This window comes from Carassius gibelio, chromosome A6 (genome assembly GCF_023724105.1).
Source record: "Carassius gibelio isolate Cgi1373 ecotype wild population from Czech Republic chromosome A6, carGib1.2-hapl.c, whole genome shotgun sequence".
Taxonomy (NCBI): Eukaryota; Metazoa; Chordata; class Actinopteri; order Cypriniformes; family Cyprinidae; genus Carassius; species Carassius gibelio.
The window spans coordinates 20364647-20385724 of NC_068376.1; the positions used below are offsets into that span (position 1 = coordinate 20364647).

Sequence of the window (21078 nt, forward strand, 5' to 3'; positions counted from 1 at the left end):
GAAATAGATTTCCACTAAATGGCTACAACCTGCCATCTGTTTATCTCCATCTGTCTATGAATGTTTTTCATAAAGGCTCCAGAACAAAATACCAACAATTTGCATGAAAGTGTAAGAAACACACACATACACGCACACGTTTACTTAGCTATCTAAATGGGGACATTGCATAGACTCCTATTGTTTTTATGTACGTAGTTATACACCTTTTTAACCTAAACCCACCGCTAACCCTCACAGAAAACGGTTTGCATTTTTACAATTTCAAAAAAAAACTTTGTTTATTTGACCAAGTTTTACAAATGAGGACGTCCCCAAAGAGAGGTTTTTGTTAGTTTTGGTAGGTTTTGCTCACTTTTGGGTACAAATTTGTCCCAAAAATATGGTTAAGTAAATGCACACAGTCCAATAAAATCACAATGTCTTAACATCAATCATATTGATATTCTGATCCTTTATTTGATCCAAAGCATTGCCTGCACTATAAATCCACACACATGTGAATTCAGCTGACACAGTCAGTCACTTTGCCCACACATCAGAACTCCTGAAAAGCTAAAGACATCCCATGATGGACAATCACTTGGTATGCTCACAGTTGCCCACATAAATAAAGCAGTCAAGGACATGCACATATTGTAGTTGTCCAAAAAGCGTTGGAGATAAAGCAGCATGTTTTACCTAAAATCAATTAAAGGTCAAACTTTAGATTATTTTTGTGCTTTTTCAGTACTTTTAACTGTACTTTATTGGAGTGACACATGTAAAAGCTACATTTTTGTGCTTAAACCCTGAGACCCTGAAATCTTTAATGACTTGGAGCCTTGAGCCAAAATGTGAATCAAAATATAATTGTCACATGTGATTTGTGCTTTAGTTTAATGGGTTCAAAGTATCATTTAATTGAGAGTGCTGGTTTTTCATCTCAGCTCCTGTTCAATAAAAGAATGGTATATTTATTAAGTAGTCACAGTTATATCAGACGAGCCAGGCTTGAAGCAGTCTCTCTCCTTGCCTGCATCTGGCCTGAAATGCTGAAGATCCCCACTGTCCTCTCCCATCGCCTCTGTCCTGGCCTTGACCTCTCTATGAGGTAAACCACTACGGCGTATATCCCAACCGCTAACACTGTAAAACTCCCAACTACCAGCATCACCACCCCGGATATATACATGTCATTCAGCGCCTTCCCAGGTTTGGGCATGTGGTAGGAAAGGGCCACATCCAGCAGGACAGCTCCACATATTAGCAGAGAGATCCCCGTGATCATCACGATGAGAACGTCAGATAAACCACCGCTCTTTAGCATGTTGATCCGACGCCTGCTACGCACGCAGTTCATGTCCTGGACAGCAGAACTCAGCAACTGCTTGAGAAGGACGGCCAGAGCGAGAAGGCAAAGAACAGTTCCGGCGCCAAGTCGCCACTCGCTGGAAAGGCTGGTGGTAGTGGAAAGGAGGCCTACGCCGCCCAGGCCGCAGCCTAAGATCAAGGCCACTGAAGTGCAGTAGCATAATAAGGATTTGCGTGGTTCGCTGAACCACCAGAGCTCCACCTGCTCCTCAAGCAGGTTCTGCTGGATGCGAGCCGGGTCCGGATGAAGGTGGCCCCGAGGAAGGGAATAGTCCTCCAGCTCTGACATGATGTTCGATGCTAATGGTGCTCAAGAAAGGTCCCAGCTGTGAGAGGACACCTGGTTACAGTTCCTGGAGAAAACAAGTTGGAAGAAGATGCCAAGTGAGCAGTTGACAAAATATACATAAATAGAAAATTACATTTATGATAAAAAAACGGAAAAAAAAAACTAGTAGATGTGGTTGCCAGAAATTCACATTAAAAAGGCATTATGGGATGGCATTTATGACGGTATATTTCACAGTTCATAACTCAACATTTAATTATTTTCAATATCGCTGTTATACTGTAATATACTTGAACATATAAATCTGCTTTTGTACCCTAAAATACATACTGATAACCAAAATACAAATATGAAAAAGTGGTCAAATAAATGGCCACATGATGAATTAAATGTTGTCAGGGTTAACTATGATAATAACACACATCACCAAAATAAAGCTATAAACATGATCTAAATAACATCAATTATAACATTAAAATACTTTTGTGTAAGTGGTGATGTGTTTTTACTGTTTTCACCATAAATGTATTAAATTGTAATTTAAATTCTATTCATACTAAAATGTGTGTGTGTGTGTGTGTGTGTGTGTATATATATATATATATATATATATATATATATATATATATATATATATATATATATATATACTAGGGGTGTAACGGTTCACAAAATTCACGGTTCGGTTCGATACGATACACTGATGTCACGGTTCGGTTCGGTTCGGTTCGGTTCGGTTCGATACGTTTTAGATACAGCAAAATGTAAAAACATCTCAACTTTTCAGAATGCCGCAAGCGCACCGCGGGTCATGTGACAAGAACCAACCAATCAGCTTCATCCTTTCCCGTAACAACGTTGAGAGCTCAGCCAAGATGAAGGAACAGCTGATCATAGTTGTATATGGATTGCAATTTTGAAATAAATTCAGTAGCAGAGCTACTGCAAGCGATTTTTAGAGCTGCAAATCCATTTATCCTTCGCTGAAATTTCCGCGTCTCATGGAGAGAGCACGTCATTGTTGCTTAGCAAAGACAGACGCCTCAGGAGAAAGACGCGCTTAGCGTTTTCCATGCGTTTTTAGGCACGATATGTGAACGGCCCCTAAGGCGCTCGCTCACTCAGCACGCGCTGAAGGCTCGTTGCAAAATGTCTAATGCATTTAACAGACCAGAAATATAAGATCCTAAAATAACCAACAGGTCTGGTGTTTGGGTTGGATTCCCTGTAAGCTATAGTGTCTAAATGCTGCAGGGATAGTTTGCTGCGTGCATGTTTCTCCTTTTTTTCGTCTTTTCCCAGATAGTACTGACGCATATATCCCAGATATTCCCGCTGTTTTTTTTTTGTTTTTTTTGTAATCCCGCTGGTGTACCCTGTCATGTTGCAGATGCGACATACCGTTGTTTATTTATCCACCACTCTCTTGCCATCACCATTATAGCTTAAAGGGAATCCAAAGTGCACCCAAACACCAGACCTGTTGGTTATTGGAGGATCTTCTCATTTCTAGTCTGTTAAACGCATTGGCTATTTTGCAACGAGCCTTCAGCGTGTACTGAGTGAGCGAGCGCCTGCTGAGAAGCCTAACATAAACATATAAGATGGTGTTTTTTTTCTTCTTCGGGAGTGTCAGGGGCGTTGCCTGTTACGTTGTTTGGGTTATTGGGCTACCTTGTTGAACGCATATCATTATATTTCTTTCTCTCTCTTTTTTTTTTTTTTTTCAAATATAATTAATTACTCCAACGAACCGTTCGGTATACATAATGCGTACCGCGTACCGAACCCGAACGGTTCAATACGAATACGCGTATCGTTACACCCCTAATATATACACACACACACACACACACACATTTTAGTATGAATAGAATTTAAATATAGTATATATATATATATATATATATATATATATATATATATATATATATATATATATATATATATATATATAAGAAGAGTATTTCAATATGATGAACAGTTTTTACTGTTACTGAAATACCTATGTTTTTTAAAAAAATTCTATGAAAAAATTACTGTGACTGGACTGGACTGGAGAGATCATTATCAAAGATACATTTTAGAAGTCCCATTCGGATCTTGCTCAATTTGACTTGAAAATGCCAAATGCCATCAATGTCACAGAACAAAACAGGAAAACAAGGTATGTTAGCCCGCACACCACTCTCCCCATTCCCCAACATATGCAAAGTATAACAAAATGATGCAAATACTATGTAAATTAATCATTAACACCATTTTGGAGTCAGACCAAGCTGCTAAATGGCTAAAATGCCATTTATTTATGAGGCTGTTCTTAAGATCAATTTATAATGTGATCAAACAATGAACACAAGGTTTAATTGAAAAACAGTGTTCGGTCTAAAGTCTATTAATGTGGCTGGGGATAACCATGAGGATGTTTGTGGAGAGAGAATAAAGATTTTAAGTAGTGTGAGAATACAATTTCCCTTCTGCTCAGGGTCTCAGGCATTAATTCCTTTATAAATGGCCTGTCTCTGTGGTCCCTCTGACCCTCAAGGTTGCAGGACAGACAGCTTGTCTTTACAATCCCGTAAGTGGCTTTGCCTTCTCAGTCAGCACTGATGTACCAACACACTGCATCCTACATTGCATACATTATAATCACAGACCACAAATTGTTTATCTTTATCCTATTATTTGTTCAAAGGCAGTCACTCGCCGTAGGGGTTGTGTACAGTACATGTACGTTTGTGAAGCTTTGATAATTAAGTCCCTGTAGACCTGAGTCTCATATCACTGACATACTGCTTCCCTGTGACTGAGGTGAGGCATGAAGAGGGAAACAAGGAAGTCCATGAAACCAAAAACATGTTTAGTCCATGTTAAGATTAAACTGGTCGGAAAAAGGATAGTTGACCTAAGATGAAAATTCTGTCATTTATTCACCTTCGTGTTATTCCAAACCCATATGGATCCTTGTTTGGAACAAAAATTCGAAATTGTAAAGAATAAAATTAGTCACTTCTAATGCCATTACAATGAATAGGGACTTTCAAGCTTCAAAGAGGAAGCAAATGAACCATAAAAGTATAATAAAGGTGGTACATAAGATTTATGCGTTATATCCAAATCTTATGTGTGAAAGGCAAGCATCTTATCATCAATCATTTTTAATTTCAGAACTTTTGTGTAAATATAATGTATGTGATCATAGATGGGTGCCTTATGTTACATTGGTGGTGTACTCACCCTAAAGAGTTAGAAAGTGTCTAAGATGAGAGTGCTTCTCCATGTGACAGTTGTATTTGGTATTTTACTTTTAGTAATTTCCTCAACAGAGTGCGGAGAGAAAAAGCACAGCAAGGAAATATATATCACCTAAGGATTGGGACTTGATTCGAGCTTATTATATGTCCTTCACCTTAGCATATTCTATGACTTTCAGTTTTGATTTGCACAATGGTTTCTTGGGAAATTTTCCTCTTTTCCTCTAGCTGACAGGTGCAGTCCAGACTCCAAAGTATGTTTTGTATGTTTCGGCTTAGGGGCTGGACAGCCTTCCAACTTAGCCCGAAATGTAAAAAACAGTCAACAGTCAGGTTTTCTGTAAGGTCTCTCTGAGGTTATTTCATAGGCGAAATGTCTGTGGATGTCAGTGTGTGAGTGATCCACAAACCAGGATAGAGGTGTTCAGGTTTAGTAGCATTCTGACAGTGTACCTTCTCCTCTTTCTTGAATCATGTTGCTGCTGCCTATTGAAGTTTGGTGGTTTTCTTGAAGATTTAGAGCAAATGGCATCTTTCCCGACAGGTGTGAATGGTGAGCTTTGTGGCAGACCAAGCGCGCCATTCATTTTCTAGTCAACCAGTACACTGTTGTATCTCGGACATGCAGGTCTCTAATGTATCTGAAAAAGAAGCGTTCATAAAGCAGGCTCTTGTTTTGTCTCCGGTCACCATACAACAGCTGATGCCTTGTCTAGCACACTCTTCTCTGCCTGGTTGCTAGACTCAGACAATGGAGCAAGTCTCTGAGTTTTTCCCTTGGCCAGAATGCGACAGGTCACGATCTGTTTGGAGACAAAGGAAGCAAAGAATTGACAGTTAGATGTGAAGGGAATGTGTAAAGGATATGTAGTACGTCTAATCCGTCAGGGTTTAATGAATTGCTTTTGTTTGTTAAGGGAGGAAACCGCTGTGAATTGGAGATCTGAGCAGGGGTGGATATTTATTTATTTTTTATTCCTGGGTTCCGGAGAGTCAAAACTTTGCAGCAAGGTGGAAATGGATGGATATTGTCCAGAAAACATTCATTAAATGTTCTCTTATTTTTATTATAATTTTAACCTATTTTTCAAAGTTATATCAATATATTCTATCTGGAATAAATGTTAACCATGTAGTGTGTTCAAAATGGCACAAACACACAATAGGCTAAACTCTATATGTTGTGCAGTACCTGAAAAGGAAGAAATTAATCTTGAATTAATGATTAATCTATTTCGAATAAGATTGTGGACCAAGAGTGAGTTGTTAAAGTCATGCTACTTGCTGCTTCTCTCTCCTTTCTGCTTAATCCAAATTTGATCAGCCTTTACACATGGCTCAAGATACTGTCAGGCGTAACTTCACGAATAAACCGCAACCAGCAGCTGGACTGGACCCTGCCTTCAGACCTGCATAAACCACTCTTGATTTCTCACTCTTAATCTCTCATTTCAACTGAGCTCTTATGCCAACTGTTGCTCTGTTTCCTGTCTCTTGACAACAATAGACCTGGTATTGCTTTTATGGGTGTGCAAATAGTGCAGAAACATGACATCAGTGATACTTCTCTAGAAAGATTTATGTCAGTAAAGGTTAAAAATATATTACACAACAATAGGCGTCATACACTTGACAGCTGTGGGTCACACACTAAACAACAAGTGATTTTCATGTCGGACCCAAGTCACATCACAAACAACAAACTAACGCAGAAACTTGTGACTCAGCTTGGGGCCCCAAACTGGCTCAAAATATTGAATGTTTGATATGCTACAACTGGATGGAATCAATTGTCTCATGCTAAAAAAAATCATAGTCTGTGCCCATCATACACCATGCGATTTTCTGCGAAACAGAAGATGGGCACTTTCGCAACTAGCATTCAACCTAAGGCTGGAATTCACTTTGAAAATAGTATTTAGTATTTTTACAGATGTAAAAAAAAAAAAAAGTAATAATAATAAATAAATAATTCATAGTATACAATGGGCAGAGACTTTTCAGCTTCAGACTATGATTCCATGCAGTTGGAGGATTTTGATCATGTCTGATATTTTGAGCCAATTTTAGAGCACATATTATTTTCATTTGTCTTGTATCTCCTAGCAACAAGGTGCATGTTTCTGCATGAGTTTTATGTATTGGGAACAGTGTGAAAGGCTGGTATTGTGTGATCCTCAGTCATTTAGTATATGATGCCCAGTAATACTGTGTAACCAATTTGGCAAGTGTACGATGCCTAGTGATTTCAGATCCGTTCAGATGTAGTGTATTCAAGCATTAAGGGTGTTATTTTGCCAGGTAAGGTCTACAGTGATCTGTATTCACTGGTGTTCGGTGTTTGATTTTCCAACCCGATCTCACGGCAATTTATACATTTTTTACAAGGTGGCTTATTCGTACGAATTCGTATGACCACACTCGTACAAATTCATACGATTGTTGCCAAATCGTACGTATTTTACGAGTTGCACAATTCGTATGAATTTGTACGAATGACCTACACCTAACCCCGCCCCTAAACCTAACTGTCACTGGGGTTTAGACAAATCGTATAAAATCGTACGAGTGAGGTCGTACAAATTCGTACGAATAAGCCACCTTATAAAATACGTACGAATTGGCCGTGAGATGGCGTTCGATTTTCCTGTTTTGGGCACAGATGCAGTATTAACCACTAATTAAATCACCAATTAACTGGACCGTCCACCAAGCTCCACAAAAGAGAGAGAAAAAAAGTTTACCTCTCTTCCTGCCTATCTCTCCCCCTTTTATTCTCAAAACAGTGACAGCATCCAGAATATTCAGTTCTGGCCTTGAGGACAGCAGAAATGTGAACATAATCCATAATGCAATAAAAAAAGGGTAACTATCCAGCTTGGCCACTGAGCTCAATTTTCTCTGACCTGACCTCCATCTGTGACACAGACACCAGCCTGGTTAAGACACCTGGACCTGCTCCTTCACTCTTAGGGCACGGTTTCATTCTCACTGACTGTCTCCGTGTCTTTCGCAGAATATTCTGGAATATACACTCTTGGTATGTTTGGATGTTACTGAGTGCTGTCATGCACCTGTGAGCTTATAAGGGATCTCAGAGGAGAGGATGAGGAACGAGCACAGAGAGTTTTGGTTCGCTTGGAACCTGGAAGTATAAATTTGAGATTCCTTTCATTCTGCCTTCTATCGAAACTCAAAATAAGGTTGTTTCTCCTTTTGTATAAAAAGTACTGGTGATAATGATCTGAGATGGTGTTACCATGGAACTGAAAGACCATTCACCTTCCATTGTATTTAGATGGCACTCCAAGATACTTCAAAGAATACCTTGGTAATACGATGGTACAGTTGGTACCTTTTTTTAGAACTATTTTACATTTATCTTTTTGTCTGTGCTTTCTGCTTCGTCCTATTTTGTAATGTCTTGGCTACAGAATGGCTACGATTATGTACGATTTGTATGTGTGTTTAGATCCAACAATAAAATAACAATAAAACAATAAAATGTCATAAATGGCTCAATTCTGATGTTATATCCATGATGTGACATTTTGTCAACACCTCCAATGTAGCTGAAAGACCATATTAACAATGGTTTAATGGAAGAGGGTAACTATGAGTAATTACTACACCCCCCCCCCCAAACTATTACACTGTCACTGTAAAGCACTGTTCACACTCAGCACTGAAAGGGAACTCACAGGAATAAAATAATTTGCTTCCCTTTTATATTATGATTTAGAACAAGATTAACTATACAGAAGAGAGGCATTTCATTTCTTTCTCTATAGGCTGTTAGTTACTGTTATATTTACTGTTATACGTATAAATACGTAAATGTGACCCAGGACCACAAAAGTGTAATTTGTTTGAAATTGAGATTTATACATTTATGCAAGCTTTCAATTGATTTATGGTTTATTAGGACCTGACAATATTTGGTTGAGATACAACTATTTGAATATCTGGAATCTGAGGGTGAAACACTAAATATTGAAAAAATGGCCTTTAAAATTGTCCAAATATATTCTTAGAAATGCATATTACCAATCAGAAATTAAGTTTTGATATATTCACGGTTGGAAATTTACTAAATATCTTAATGGAAAATGATTTTTACTTAATATGCCAATGATTTTTGGCATTAAAGAAAAATCAATATTTGTTTTTTTAATGTTTTTTTTTTTTTTTTTGCCTATTGCTGAAAACATACCCCAGCAATTTAAGACTGTTTTTGTGGTCCAGGGTCACAAATGCTATGTATTAGTATTTTATTAATTAAGAGTAACTCGTATTATGAGTTACTCTTTAAACCACAATATGTTTGACATGGACATCACAGTGTCCGCTGTAAGTGTTATCTGATAATTATATAACTTTCTCATTCCAAACATCATATACTGGACACATTTGCTTAAGATTATATATGTGTATGTTAAGAGTTATGTTGTCCAGCCAATTTCTGGTGTCCTAAAAACTCCTAACAAATGGATTGGTCATTTGTGGGAAGATTTAGTTTGGTCAGCTCGATATGCTTTTACCATAATGGAATGTTAATGTTATAAGATGTGCATAATTGCAAAAATACATTAAGTGTGTGACCTGCTCCGGGAAATAAATGAATATACATATGTTGTTCATTAGTATTAGTATTATAAACCATATAAATTAATAGTGAAATTATATATATTAGTATGTTATTAAGTAATTAGTTTATAATGTTAAAAGGGTTTTAAAATGCATTATTATTTATATGAGATAGTAATTTCAATAATAATAATTTATCTTATAAAGCTGCTGACATGCAGTAGATAGGAAATGTGCTGTACTAGCTTTTATCTTGTAACACTGGTGAAAATGTTCACACAGTATATGAGGATAATATATTTAGTGTACAAAGTCCCAATATCCATTTACAGAACAGAACAGTCAGTTACAGTCCTTTTATTTTAGGAGTGATGTTATTTGCCTATGATACTGAACATCACATCTCATTTGTACTGTACTAAGTAGCCTATGCAGAACAACATGTCTTTATACTTAGTACAGAACTTTTGTTTGTGTGACATTGCTTATAATAGTATGAAGTTAATTCAAGTATTTGATAAACAGCAATAACATTGTATGGTTCTAAAGTTTCCCATATTAGGATGCTACGAACAGATTTAAATACTTACCTTTACCTGATTCTGCACATCATGAATTCCCGGAAGGGAAAGTGTGGCAAAGTAGGTAATCTCCCTCCCCTGGTACTTAGAAACGGCCTATCAGGGCTCAGTCATTGCTTTATAAAGGCTGTGATTAGGCTACCTGGGATGCGTCATTGTTGGCCCCGCCCATCCGGTACGTGTGCGCTTCCGCCTAACAAAGGTATGTTTGTAGCTGGTCTGGCTAATGCTGCAATGAGCTCTTGGACATCGGCTAACTATATTAATTTATTGTAGCTGGAGTCGCCTTTTTGCAGCTTGAATAGCCCATTATTCCTGGCTTCGCTGTGGTTTTCAGGCTGTTCTTGCCACCTGGTTAGACTGATTTCATTCAAGTAATCTTCTGAGACTTGTGCTGTGAGCAACTGTATGAGGTGTGTGTAACGCTGTAGTCAATACCTGGTATGTATAGATACACATGTATATGCATTTCTTTTTTTTAATGAACACTTGATTGTGTTTTAAATTTAACTAATGGGTTGTTTTTAGTAGGACAAAGTTTTGGGAACGTCCGCCTGTTTGCGGGTGGGGAAGATCGCCTCCTGCATAATAGTAGATTAAAGACGGCGTTGCTGTTTTGCTGTTTTGCTGTTTTGCTGTTTTGCTGTTTTGCTGTTTAATTAAGTTTTGTTGTGCTCGTATCATTGTATGGTTTTTGGTTATTGTTTGTTTTCGTTACAATTGATTTTTGTTTGATTTTGATTTTGTAGTGATTGTTAAAACTTTTGCTTTAAATATATATTTCTTTCCTTTTCATTTCAGTTTTCTTTAAGTGACCATTGTTCATTTTTTTTACATTTTGTTGTGTGTTTTGGTAATTGTTTCAGTCAATCAGGCTTTAGATTAATTTCGTTTTGTACATTTGAGTAATTTGTGTTCTTTGTGTTTTAGGCCCCTGAGTCGGGTGGCTAGCTGTCCTAGTATCCTGGTGGTGGTGGTGTTTGGAGCACGGAGTGTGGATTGTCGTTTGTAGTCACTCACCTCACTGTGTGTGTGTGTGTGTGTGTGCTTTTACGAATAGCCACTTTTGCAGCTAGCCTACCCTGCTAGGGGTAAGCCTTCGTAAAACTGATTAATGTATGCCTGGTCGAATCATATCTTTGCCTAAACTTTTAAAAGGTGTATTTTCTACTTTGTGAATTTAATAAATAGTTTTATACGCTAGTGCCTCTGTCTCTGCCTCCTATGGTAACGAACCTGTGTGTCTAAATTCCATCAAGTATTTAGTTCCCCTCACTTTAGAGGGGTGGCGTAGTCGGTAGTTATATCATAATTAATTAACTTCAAGTTGCCACGCCCACATTCTGGCGTAGTCGGCAGGGTACCGTGTTTGGCGGAGACACTGGTATTAGTGGTTGTATTTTTTTTGTTTGTTCTTTTTCTTTTATTTTTCTGTTGCAGTGAGATTGGTAAAGAGTAGCAGCAAAACAGCAGCGCACGTCTGGTGGATTCTTATTCTTTGTGAGTCTACTCCCTCTTGTTGGTAAGTGTTACGGCCGTCAAAATTATGGAAGAAGAGTTACAGGAATTGAGGGAAGTAGTAGCTCAGTTGCGGGCAGAAAATGAGAGGTTGCGTCAAGACCACTTTCTTGCGCTTCCTGGCCCTAGTGATGCCCCTTCTATTGTTCCTGGTCCTTCTGTTGCTGCCCCCCCTCAGCTAAGTAGTGCACAGGCAGTCCTGCCAGAACGATTCGTTCTTGTACCTCGAGACAGGAAATGTCAAAAATTCAATGGCAGGGTTGGTCTGAGCATTGATGAGTGGGTTGAAGAGGCCAAAGCTTGTATGCAGGCTCGTCACCTGTCTGTTTCTGATCAAGCTTTCTTCTTGTTTGACCACTTGGAGGGGGAGGCAAGGGAAGAGATTAGGTACCGTTCGGAGATTGAGCGAAATGATCCAGATAAAATTATTTTGGTGTTACGGGAATTATATGGTTGCTCACAGTCATATGTCTCATTACAGGAGGCATTTTTTTCTAGAAAGCAGCAGGAGGGTGAATCATTGTTGGAGTTTTCCCTAGCTTTGATGGGTCTCCTAGAACGTGTGACGCAGCGATCGCCGTATGTTATGCCAAATTCACAAATTTTGCTACGCGATCAGTTCATTGAACATGTTTGTGACGTGGCTCTTCGCCGAGAATTAAAACAGTTAATATGTCGTCAGCCAATGTTAACATTGTTGGAAGTTCGAAGCGAAGCTCTTAGATGGGAAAGGGAGGGGATGTTGGGGAGTACGAGAGGACGAAGCAATTCCGTTCCATCCGCCTATGGGATCCAGTATGGTGTACAAGGTGAGTCACGGGTGGGTAGATTTCCTCAGTCACGTAGTCAGCCTCCTCACCGCGGCCCCATTATATGTAGGAGGTGCCAACGACTTGGCCACTTTGCTGGAGAGTGCGATGGGGAGCGTGTTCCCCCTCGTCCGCAACCCCCTTTGCCCACTGCGTCGTCATCTGAGGGTATACAGCCTGGTCCATCTGCGTTGTCGGGAAACTAGTCCCCACCGTGTCGCCGAGCCAAGGCGCGGTTGGGGAATTGACCGGCTCTAGTGTTTCAAGTATGTCTCATTTAATGTCTTCATGCCCGCACCTTGCTATTCGAATGGGTGGGGTCCAAATTTCATGTTTGGTCGATACTGGCTCCATGGTGTCCACAATAACGGAAAGTTGGTTTCGTAAATATTTTGAACCATGGGGTCCGGATCGACTTAAGTCGTGCCAGTGGCTACAACTTCGGGCTGCAAACGGTCTTTCGATTCCATATATTGGCTACATGGAACTGGATGTCGAATTGTGTGGGCAAGTGATTTCGGAGTGTGGAGTGCTTGTTGTTCGGGACCCTCCTGGTGGGATTTGTGACCAAGTCCCAGGGGTACTCGGGATGAATGTCCTGAGCCGTTGTTACCAGGAGTTATTCGGACAACATGGCCCTGCTCTTTTTGAGTCTGCTGTAACCGTTGAGGCCCCTAGCTTTGTCATGCAGGCACTTCAATATTGTCACCGTTTGGAAGACCAGGGTTCAGTAAGGCACCCTGGTCCGGTTAGGTTACGGGGTCGTGAGTCATGTCGCATCCCAGCTGGCACGATGAAGTTTGTAGCAGCGACTTGTTCTGAACAATGTGCAGCGGGGGTGGTACTGTTTGAGCCCCCAGAGTCTGGGTTGCCCGCGGGTTTGTTGGCTTCTCCAGCGCTGGTACAGGTCATAAGAGGCATTGCCTACTTGCCTATGGTAAATGTGGGAACTGCGGATGTTATGCTGCATTCTAAAACCGTTTTGGGAGTGCTAAATAGTGTTTGTATGGTAAGTCTGCCTGCTAGGGTAACTGAAGTGAAATCTGGTGTAGCCATCATGGCAAGAGGACCTGTTTCAAGGGTCTCTAGTGTTTCTTGTTGTGTAGCCGTCAAGGCCAGAGGACTTGTACCAAGTTTCTCGTGTTTCTTGTTGAGTAGCCGTCATGGCAAGAGGACTTGTACGAAGTATCTCGTGTTTCTCATGGTGTAGCCATCATGGCAAGAGGACCTGTTTCAAGGGTCTCTAGTGTTTCTTGTTGTGTAGCCGTCAAGGCCAGAGGACTTGTACCAAGTTTCTCGTGTTTCTTGTTGAGTAGCCGTCATGGCAAGAGGACTTGTACGAAGTATCTCGTGTTTCTCATGGTGTAGCCATCATGGCAAGAGGACCTGTTTCAAGGGTCTCTAGTGTTTCCTGTTGTGTAGCTGTTGTGGCAGAGCACTTGTAACAAGTGTCTCTAGTGTTTCTTGTTGTGTAGCCGTCAAGGCCAGAGGACTTGTACCAATGGTCTCTCTGTATTCGCTCTACTAGCTTCCCATAGCGAAGGTGAGTGTCTTGGGGTTATCGTCGGGGCGACGATAAAATAGCTGGGGCAGATTGTGGCAAAGTAGGTAATCTCCCTCCCCTGGTACTTAGAAACGGCCTATCAGGGCTCAGTCATTGCTTTATAAAGGCTGTGATTAGGCTACCTGGGATGCGTCATTGTTGGCCCCGCCCATCCGGTACGTGTGCGCTTCCGCCTAACAAAGGTATGTTTGTAGCTGGTCTGGCTAATGCTGCAATGAGCTCTTGGACATCGGCTAACTATATTAATTTATTGTAGCTGGAGTCGCCTTTTTGCAGCTTGAATAGCCCATTATTCCTGGCTTCGCTGTGGTTTTCAGGCTGTTCTTGCCACCTGGTTAGACTGATTTCATTCAAGTAATCTTCTGAGACTTGTGCTGTGAGCAACTGTATGAGGTGTGTGTAACGCTGTAGTCAATACCTGGTATGTATAGATACACATGTATATGCATTTCTTTTTTTTAATGAACACTTGATTGTGTTTTAAATTTAACTAATGGGTTGTTTTTAGTAGGACAAAGTTTTGGGAACGTCCGCCTGTTTGCGGGTGGGGAAGATCGCCTCCTGCATAATAGTAGATTAAAGACGGCGTTGCTGTTTTGCTGTTTTGCTGTTTTGCTGTTTTGCTGTTTTGCTGTTTAATTAAGTTTTGTTGTGCTCGTATCATTGTATGGTTTTTGGTTATTGTTTGTTTTCGTTACAATTGATTTTTGTTTGATTTTGATTTTGTAGTGATTGTTAAAACTTTTGCTTTAAATATATATTTCTTTCCTTTTCATTTCAGTTTTCTTTAAGTGACCATTGTTCATTTTTTTTACATTTTGTTGTGTGTTTTGGTAATTGTTTCAGTCAATCAGGCTTTAGATTAATTTCGTTTTGTACATTTGAGTAATTTGTGTTCTTTGTGTTTTAGGCCCCTGAGTCGGGTGGCTAGCTGTCCTAGTATCCTGGTGGTGGTGGTGTTTGGAGCACGGAGTGTGGATTGTCGTTTGTAGTCACTCACCTCACTGTGTGTGTGTGTGTGTGTGTGCTTTTACGAATAGCCACTTTTGCAGCTAGCCTACCCTGCTAGGGGTAAGCCTTCGTAAAACTGATTAATGTATGCCTGGTCGAATCATATCTTTGCCTAAACTTTTAAAAGGTGTATTTTCTACTTTGTGAATTTAATAAATAGTTTTATACGCTAGTGCCTCTGTCTCTGCCTCCTATGGTAACGAACCTGTGTGTCTAAATTCCATCAAGTATTTAGTTCCCCTCACTTTAGAGGGGTGGCGTAGTCGGTAGTTATATCATAATTAATTAACTTCAAGTTGCCACGCCCACATAAAGGATAAATACTTTTTAATGCCCTCACAGAAGGAAGTCATAAAACTCCAGTACAAAGTTTACATGTTCTGCGGTGCTCTATCAAGGTGTGGATCATCCCATCTGTCTTATATTTTTATAACTCATACTAAATATAATTTTAGCTATTTAAAACTAAAAGAATACGAAGGCGTTCTGAGAACGTTATATTTCTTACCTGTGATGCGCTAGCAGGCAGCACTCCATCCCGAATACATCAGCCACAAACACAAACAGCAAGACAAACACAGCCAATCCGTCTGAGAGGTGAAACGCGCTCAGCTAAAACAGATATCAAGTTTAATGGAAGTCTCGCACAGTAATCTCGACCATATCAGGTTGTACATCGCGAATGTCGTCGCAGGTGCACAGTACTGCTCGATCCGCCGGACTTTTACCCTCCGCTCGGAGGTGTGGTCTCTCTGATCGCGCTAGTTTAGCTGGGAGTGTGTGTGTGTGTGTGTGTATTTGTGAATGTGTGACCTCGCCGCTCTTCTCCAGCGGGACACCTGCAGAGATAAGAAGCTTCTGATCCTAAGGTCTTAAATTAAATGGCGCCAAATGAAAACGCCATACAACGTTTTCATATGTTCGTTCATTCTGCTTCGCGTTTCAAGTGCTGCACTACAAAATGCTATACCTGGCTGAAAGTCGTCTCGGAGTTACCTGCTCTGTTTGTTGTAAACCCGGAACTTGTAACTAGCCTGACCAGTTTTAATAAATGGATCACTCAGGCGACTGCAAGAATTGTGTTATTGAGATGATTTTTATTCGCTTCACAATTGATGGTGGATTTTCAGAACTAGCCATATTTATCTCCAAACTAAGGCTAATCAAAACTGAAGTTTATTTTTTTTTAATGGATTGTAATAGCCTATCCATTTTTATTATATAGCCTATAGGCCTACTGTAGGCTATATGGATAATAATTATTATTCATTATAAATATATGTTATTTTAGACCTAAGTATTTCCCATTTTTTTTCGGTATACCGATATTTTATATTTATGTTTCGGGAAACAGGGCGGGGCTTAATTTAATCCACGGATAATTAGACTACTTCACAGGAAAGCCACAAAACGATGTAGAAGACATGCCAGACCAGCATGTGGCAGTGCAATTCTGCCACAGAGATACACTTAAAACAGAGAAGAAGACTTGAGCTGTGCGCATAAACTTTGCGCATACAGACAACACGTTTATTAATCTGCGTTATTGTTAGTTAATAAAAAATGAATAATTTAGTGTTTGTTCATGTTTTCGTTTCTGTTACATGACATAGCGGTGTCTGACTAGGGTGCCGATGACGTCATTGTTTCAGAAAATATATGGATTCGCTGTCCGCACGAAAACGCAAGGGAGGCGTTTTCAGATCTACTATGTTCTGTATACAGCTGAATGCATCTCCGTGTGGATGGTGCCTGAATTCCATGATAAATTAATGGCTTAGACAGGACGGGACAGTCTTTTATGCAAATCACTAGAAGAGCATAAATTAGGTGAATAGGGTTATTCTGATTTCATGTTGACTCAAAAGTAATTGCCTTTCATAATTGCATTAACATAAAAGTTTTACTTCGCACTTCATCTGTTTTCATTCATTTGAATACATTTTATTATTAATTACATTTTACTAATTAAAATTTTCGAATGAATCCAGTTGATAATGATTAATCAACAAATCATTTGATAGCCTATGTATATAGGTTTTAAATTTATTTTATTATTTTTACACACAGAGGCTTTAATAGAGCATAATTTTTGCTACCCTATGCTAGAACATTCTTTAAAGAGTTTTTACATTTTTAAAAACCATATTAGCATTTCTTCAGAAAAAATAATGACAGGCACAAATAGTTGACATATTGCTTATCTAAAAATGGTGACACCCAGTGGTTCAGTAAGGTGACACCTTACACAAGCATTAGACAATATGTATTGACACGCAAAGACCACAAACCACAGAGGTCTGATTTTGCAGAATATTTGCAGTGAACACATTGTGACATCTTTCTGGATCTGAACTTATTCAAATACACAAATGCAACAACACAATTATGCAACCATATTTATATGTAACTGTATTTATACATACACAACAAAACACTGCATCCAAGGAACACACTCTCTTATTAATTTCCTTTCTTTCCATCTTTTTCTGACAAACGTGGGTTTCACCCTCTCATGCCTGATGTATACTGGTTTTTTGGATCTTTGATGTTGTCCCTCAGTCTCTTAGGCTCTTTGGAGGAAGCTTATATATTTGAATGAAGGTCATTCATGAATCTGTGCTCCAGTCCCTCTTCTGTCAAGATAAGGACAAAATACACGTAGCACACTTTGTGCATCATCGGCAACATGATGTTTGTGTTCGATTTGAGTGATGTCCTGCTCTTGGTGAGCTTTTATGTTGTGGAAACTGTCCAGTTCTTTCTCCATCCACCCAGAGGAAAGCAACCCAAGCATCGATCTTTTTGTTCAGCCATTAGTGATCTATTCCCCCTCTGCATCATCTCGGGTTCAACTGTATTCTAATTACCAGGCCTTGAAGTGACATGCTACGTTTTGTACAAGGCTGTTTTCTGTCAATTCGTTGTAATGCTGTCTTGGCAATGCTTTGAGGTTAAATGTGCCATTTGATCATTAAGGAGGTCACATATATGCGTATACTGTGTATGGGTTGTTTTGTTTTGTATGTTCACTATGACATTAAGTTTGAAATCATTTCTATATATGTGTTCACAAGACACTAGAGTTGTGAGGTCATCTGTGGTGGACCTCAGTGATCCATTCCAGCTATGCTTTGAGGTCATTTTTTTTTTTTACGTTTAATTTACATTACACATTTTTTTCTTAACATGCATGCCCTTCTGCTTCTTCCACTGGAGATCTATGTTTCTCTTTCAAAATATAAGACGGTCAAGTTAACTGAGACAGATTTCTCACTTTATCAGATTTCATCATGATAATTAAAAATAGAAAATAGAATTGTGCAGCATATGTGCATTTTTTTTTTAAACTGCCTCAGTTGTTTAATTTTTAATCATTGTCTGTGCCATTGAAATTCTGGCCTCATTTTATAGCCAATTATGTTCGTAGCTTTCTTCACTCAATCTAATTTCTTCCTAGAGACAATGAGGCCCAGTCCAAGTCTGTCACATTTAAAAGACACAGTAAACTCTCAGTTTAGTCTGTGTGACACTGAGCACAGAGTGTGCGCTCTCTTCCCTCTCATAATGCTGAATAGATGCATGCAGAGTGTCACACATCAAGTATTTGTTGGCAGTTATTATTCATGGACATGCTGTGGTTGATGCTGGAGGCTTTGAGGAAGGAATAAAAGACAGGTAATAGATGTGCTCTGTCAATTGCTTTGCGAGGGAGATACACAGAGACAGCCACACAGGTACTGTTAACTTAAAATGAGTGTATGTGTGTGAGAGTGAGGACGAGATTATTAAAACAGGTGTGTGTCTCCACATGCTGATGGTGTATGATTATTCATTACGTGCAGACAAAAAAATCCTTACTGTTGTGCCCTATTTTTTTATTTTGTATTATTTGTGTCCAACCAATAAAGACATGATGATTCTATACATTATATATAATTTAAAGCAACTATATGGTCTGATGAAATGTATATGTATGTTTTTACATCTGTATATTCTTCCATTAAATTTCTTCCATCTCTGTGCACTGGGTGAGGATGCATGTAGCTTCTGCTGTTCATACCTCATGCTCCCCACAGTCACATCACTGATCCCCTTTTAATGGGCTGTTAAACTAAAGAAGGAGAGAAAAAATAGTATATATAGGATGAGATATTTTGCTGGATTGAAGAGCAGTTATCTCTAAAACTGTAATTATGGTAAATATTACCTTCCAGGGACTTATGATAAATGGGGCTGTAAAATCAATGTAGCTAGATTTTTTTGTGTGTGTTGCTCACAGTGCTTATGCAATGCCTACATTGATCGTTTCTAGATACTGTCCCACTGTTGTGGCTCAAAAATCTGAATTTATAGTCTTCCGGAATTAAAATTCATACTATGCGCTCTGGTCCCAGATGAACTGTGTTCTTGGTCAGCAGATATAGCAGAAACCCCTTACTCGAATACTTTGAAATTAGCTGCTTCTTTATATACATTATCTCATGTGGATTAAAAAGCACTTCCTATAATTTCCCCATATTTCATTGCTGTGCATCAGTTGCTTGGCTGAGCTGAGAAATTATCCTCACTGGAAATCTGCTTTACAAGAGTGATGTGATAAAATTATAATTATTTATTATAGGTTAAAAATTATATATTTGTTTATTTTGCTGTTTTTTCATCGCTGTGCTTCAGATGCATAACTGAACTGAGAAATCATCCTCATCTTCAGCATGAATCTCTTAGTTGCCTTGCCATATTTGAAGCCTAAAATATTGATACTGTAAGAAAGTGTAAAATCATAGTGGGCCTAGGTAGCTATGCTGAATTGTTTTATATCCATATAAAAATCTTTAACTCATTGATGAATAATCATAAGATCTGTGTGTCAATTCAGACTGGTCTGTGTCTCAGCTGACATGTATGTCCTGAATCGGTCTGTCATTCTTCTCCTCCATCTGCCTCTTTAACAGCTCAAACTCCCCACCTGGATACATGGTCTTCCTAAGTGTGTTTGTTTGCGTACCGTGTTTGTGTGTGTGAGCGAATAAGAGGGTGTGAGAAAAACTGCATGCTCCATTACTGCACAAAGCCCGTAGGGAACGGGGAGAAGAAAAGAAAATGATGATAATATTGAAGGTAGAAAGAAAACAAGAAACAACTATGCAAGCAGAAATCTAGAAGGATAATAAAAAAGTGAAGAAATGGGAAAGTACAAACACGGGCGGCACACTGACAGGGTAGAGTTCATATTGAGGACAGCTCATCCATAAACTGGACACTGTTGAAAATCCTTAGGTTTTTCTCTTAAGCCACCATCTGGAAGTATAAGACAACCTCATTTGTGCAGAGTAGTATCACTTGCATCAGGGAATAATACGATAAATTTTGCAGGAGCTGGAGAGTAAAATAATAGTGATTATAGGCAGGATTTCATCACTCTGTCTTTCAAGTCTAGCCCCTCCATGTTGATGGAAGTTGACGACGCAGTTCCTTCGTGATTGTGGTGATGTCCTCAGTGAAATGCCAGCGTTGATTAATCTGCCTGCTCTGTTCCAATCAGTGTCACAGCGGGAAAGAAATGCCATGTGCTTAAAATGGCCAGCTTTCACCAGTTTTATGAGCTTGGCCTCCCGTGGACTTGTACTGTTTCCCATTGGTGGGACAGCTTGGGTGTGAAAAACAAAAATGATGACGATATATTGCAAGGTATATGGTAGCAGCCTGTCAAAGCATAATACTTTTATTACACATGTATGACCATCTTTTGCACTTTAAACAGAATTTGTTTATTGAGCACCAAATCAGTATATTAGAATGAGTTGTTAAAGTTATTCACCCAAAAATTATTTTGTGTTCATCAACAGAAGAAATGTGTACAGATTTGGAACAAGTGAGTAAATGATGAGAAAAGTTTTATTTTTGGGTGCACTATTCCTTTAAGGATCATGTGACACTGAAGACTGAAGTATTGGCTGCTGAAAATTCAGCTTTTTAATTACAGGAATAATTCACATTTTAAAATATATAAAAATAGAATGCAATTATTTTATATTGTAATGGTATTTTACAATATTATTTGACTGTTTATGACCAATTAAATGAAGGCCTGGTGAGCATAGAGACTTTC

The 21078-nt window shown here is 39.1% G+C and overlaps 2 protein-coding genes across 17 annotated transcripts; one reads left to right on the forward strand and one right to left on the reverse strand.

The window, feature by feature from the left end:
* Nucleotides 1-434: 434 nt before the first annotated feature.
* LOC128015663 (transmembrane protein 125-like) lies at nt 435-15727 on the reverse strand. Of its 3 annotated transcripts, none has more exons than XM_052599706.1 (3): nt 15475-15727; nt 5052-5699; nt 435-1706 (listed from the first exon to the last, which is right to left on the reverse strand). In XM_052599706.1, exon 3 carries the CDS (start codon nt 1640-1642, stop codon nt 974-976), a length of 669 nt encoding a protein of 222 aa, XP_052455666.1. In that variant the 5' UTR covers nt 1643-1706; nt 5052-5699; nt 15475-15727; the 3' UTR covers nt 435-973. The 3 variants fall into 3 exon arrangements, with proteins under 3 accessions (XP_052455666.1, XP_052455665.1, XP_052455667.1); XM_052599705.1 differs by having other exon boundaries at nt 4880-5699; nt 15475-15725; XM_052599707.1 differs by lacking the exons at nt 5052-5699; nt 15475-15727 and adding an exon at nt 4577-4855.
* On the forward strand, nt 10119-15138 carry LOC128015662 (uncharacterized). 14 transcript variants are annotated; one of them, XR_008183971.1, is made up of 5 exons: nt 10119-10266; nt 10341-10505; nt 10593-14137; nt 14212-14376; nt 14464-15138. XR_008183971.1 is itself a non-coding variant. In XM_052599699.1 (2 exons), the coding sequence occupies exon 1, from the start codon at nt 12660-12662 to the stop codon at nt 13599-13601; it is 942 nt and encodes a 313-aa protein (XP_052455659.1). In that variant the 5' UTR covers nt 12284-12659; the 3' UTR covers nt 13602-14376; nt 14464-15138. The 14 variants fall into 14 exon arrangements, 5 of the variants coding, with proteins under 5 accessions (XP_052455659.1, XP_052455660.1, XP_052455663.1 ...); XR_008183972.1 differs by lacking the exon at nt 14212-14376 and having other exon boundaries at nt 10119-10505; nt 10593-11586; nt 14866-15138; XR_008183977.1 differs by lacking the exon at nt 14212-14376 and having other exon boundaries at nt 10119-10505; nt 10593-11155; nt 14866-15138.
* Nucleotides 15728-21078: the final 5351 nt, after the last annotated feature.

Excerpts from the sequence above, each read along its gene's own strand:
- LOC128015662 (XM_052599699.1), top strand. The coding sequence starts at position 12,660 with ATGTCTCATTTAATGTCTTCATGCCCGCACCTTGCTATTCGAATGGGT.
- LOC128015663 (XM_052599706.1), bottom strand. The coding sequence starts at position 1,642 with ATGTCAGAGCTGGAGGACTATTCCCTTCCTCGGGGCCACCTTCATCCG.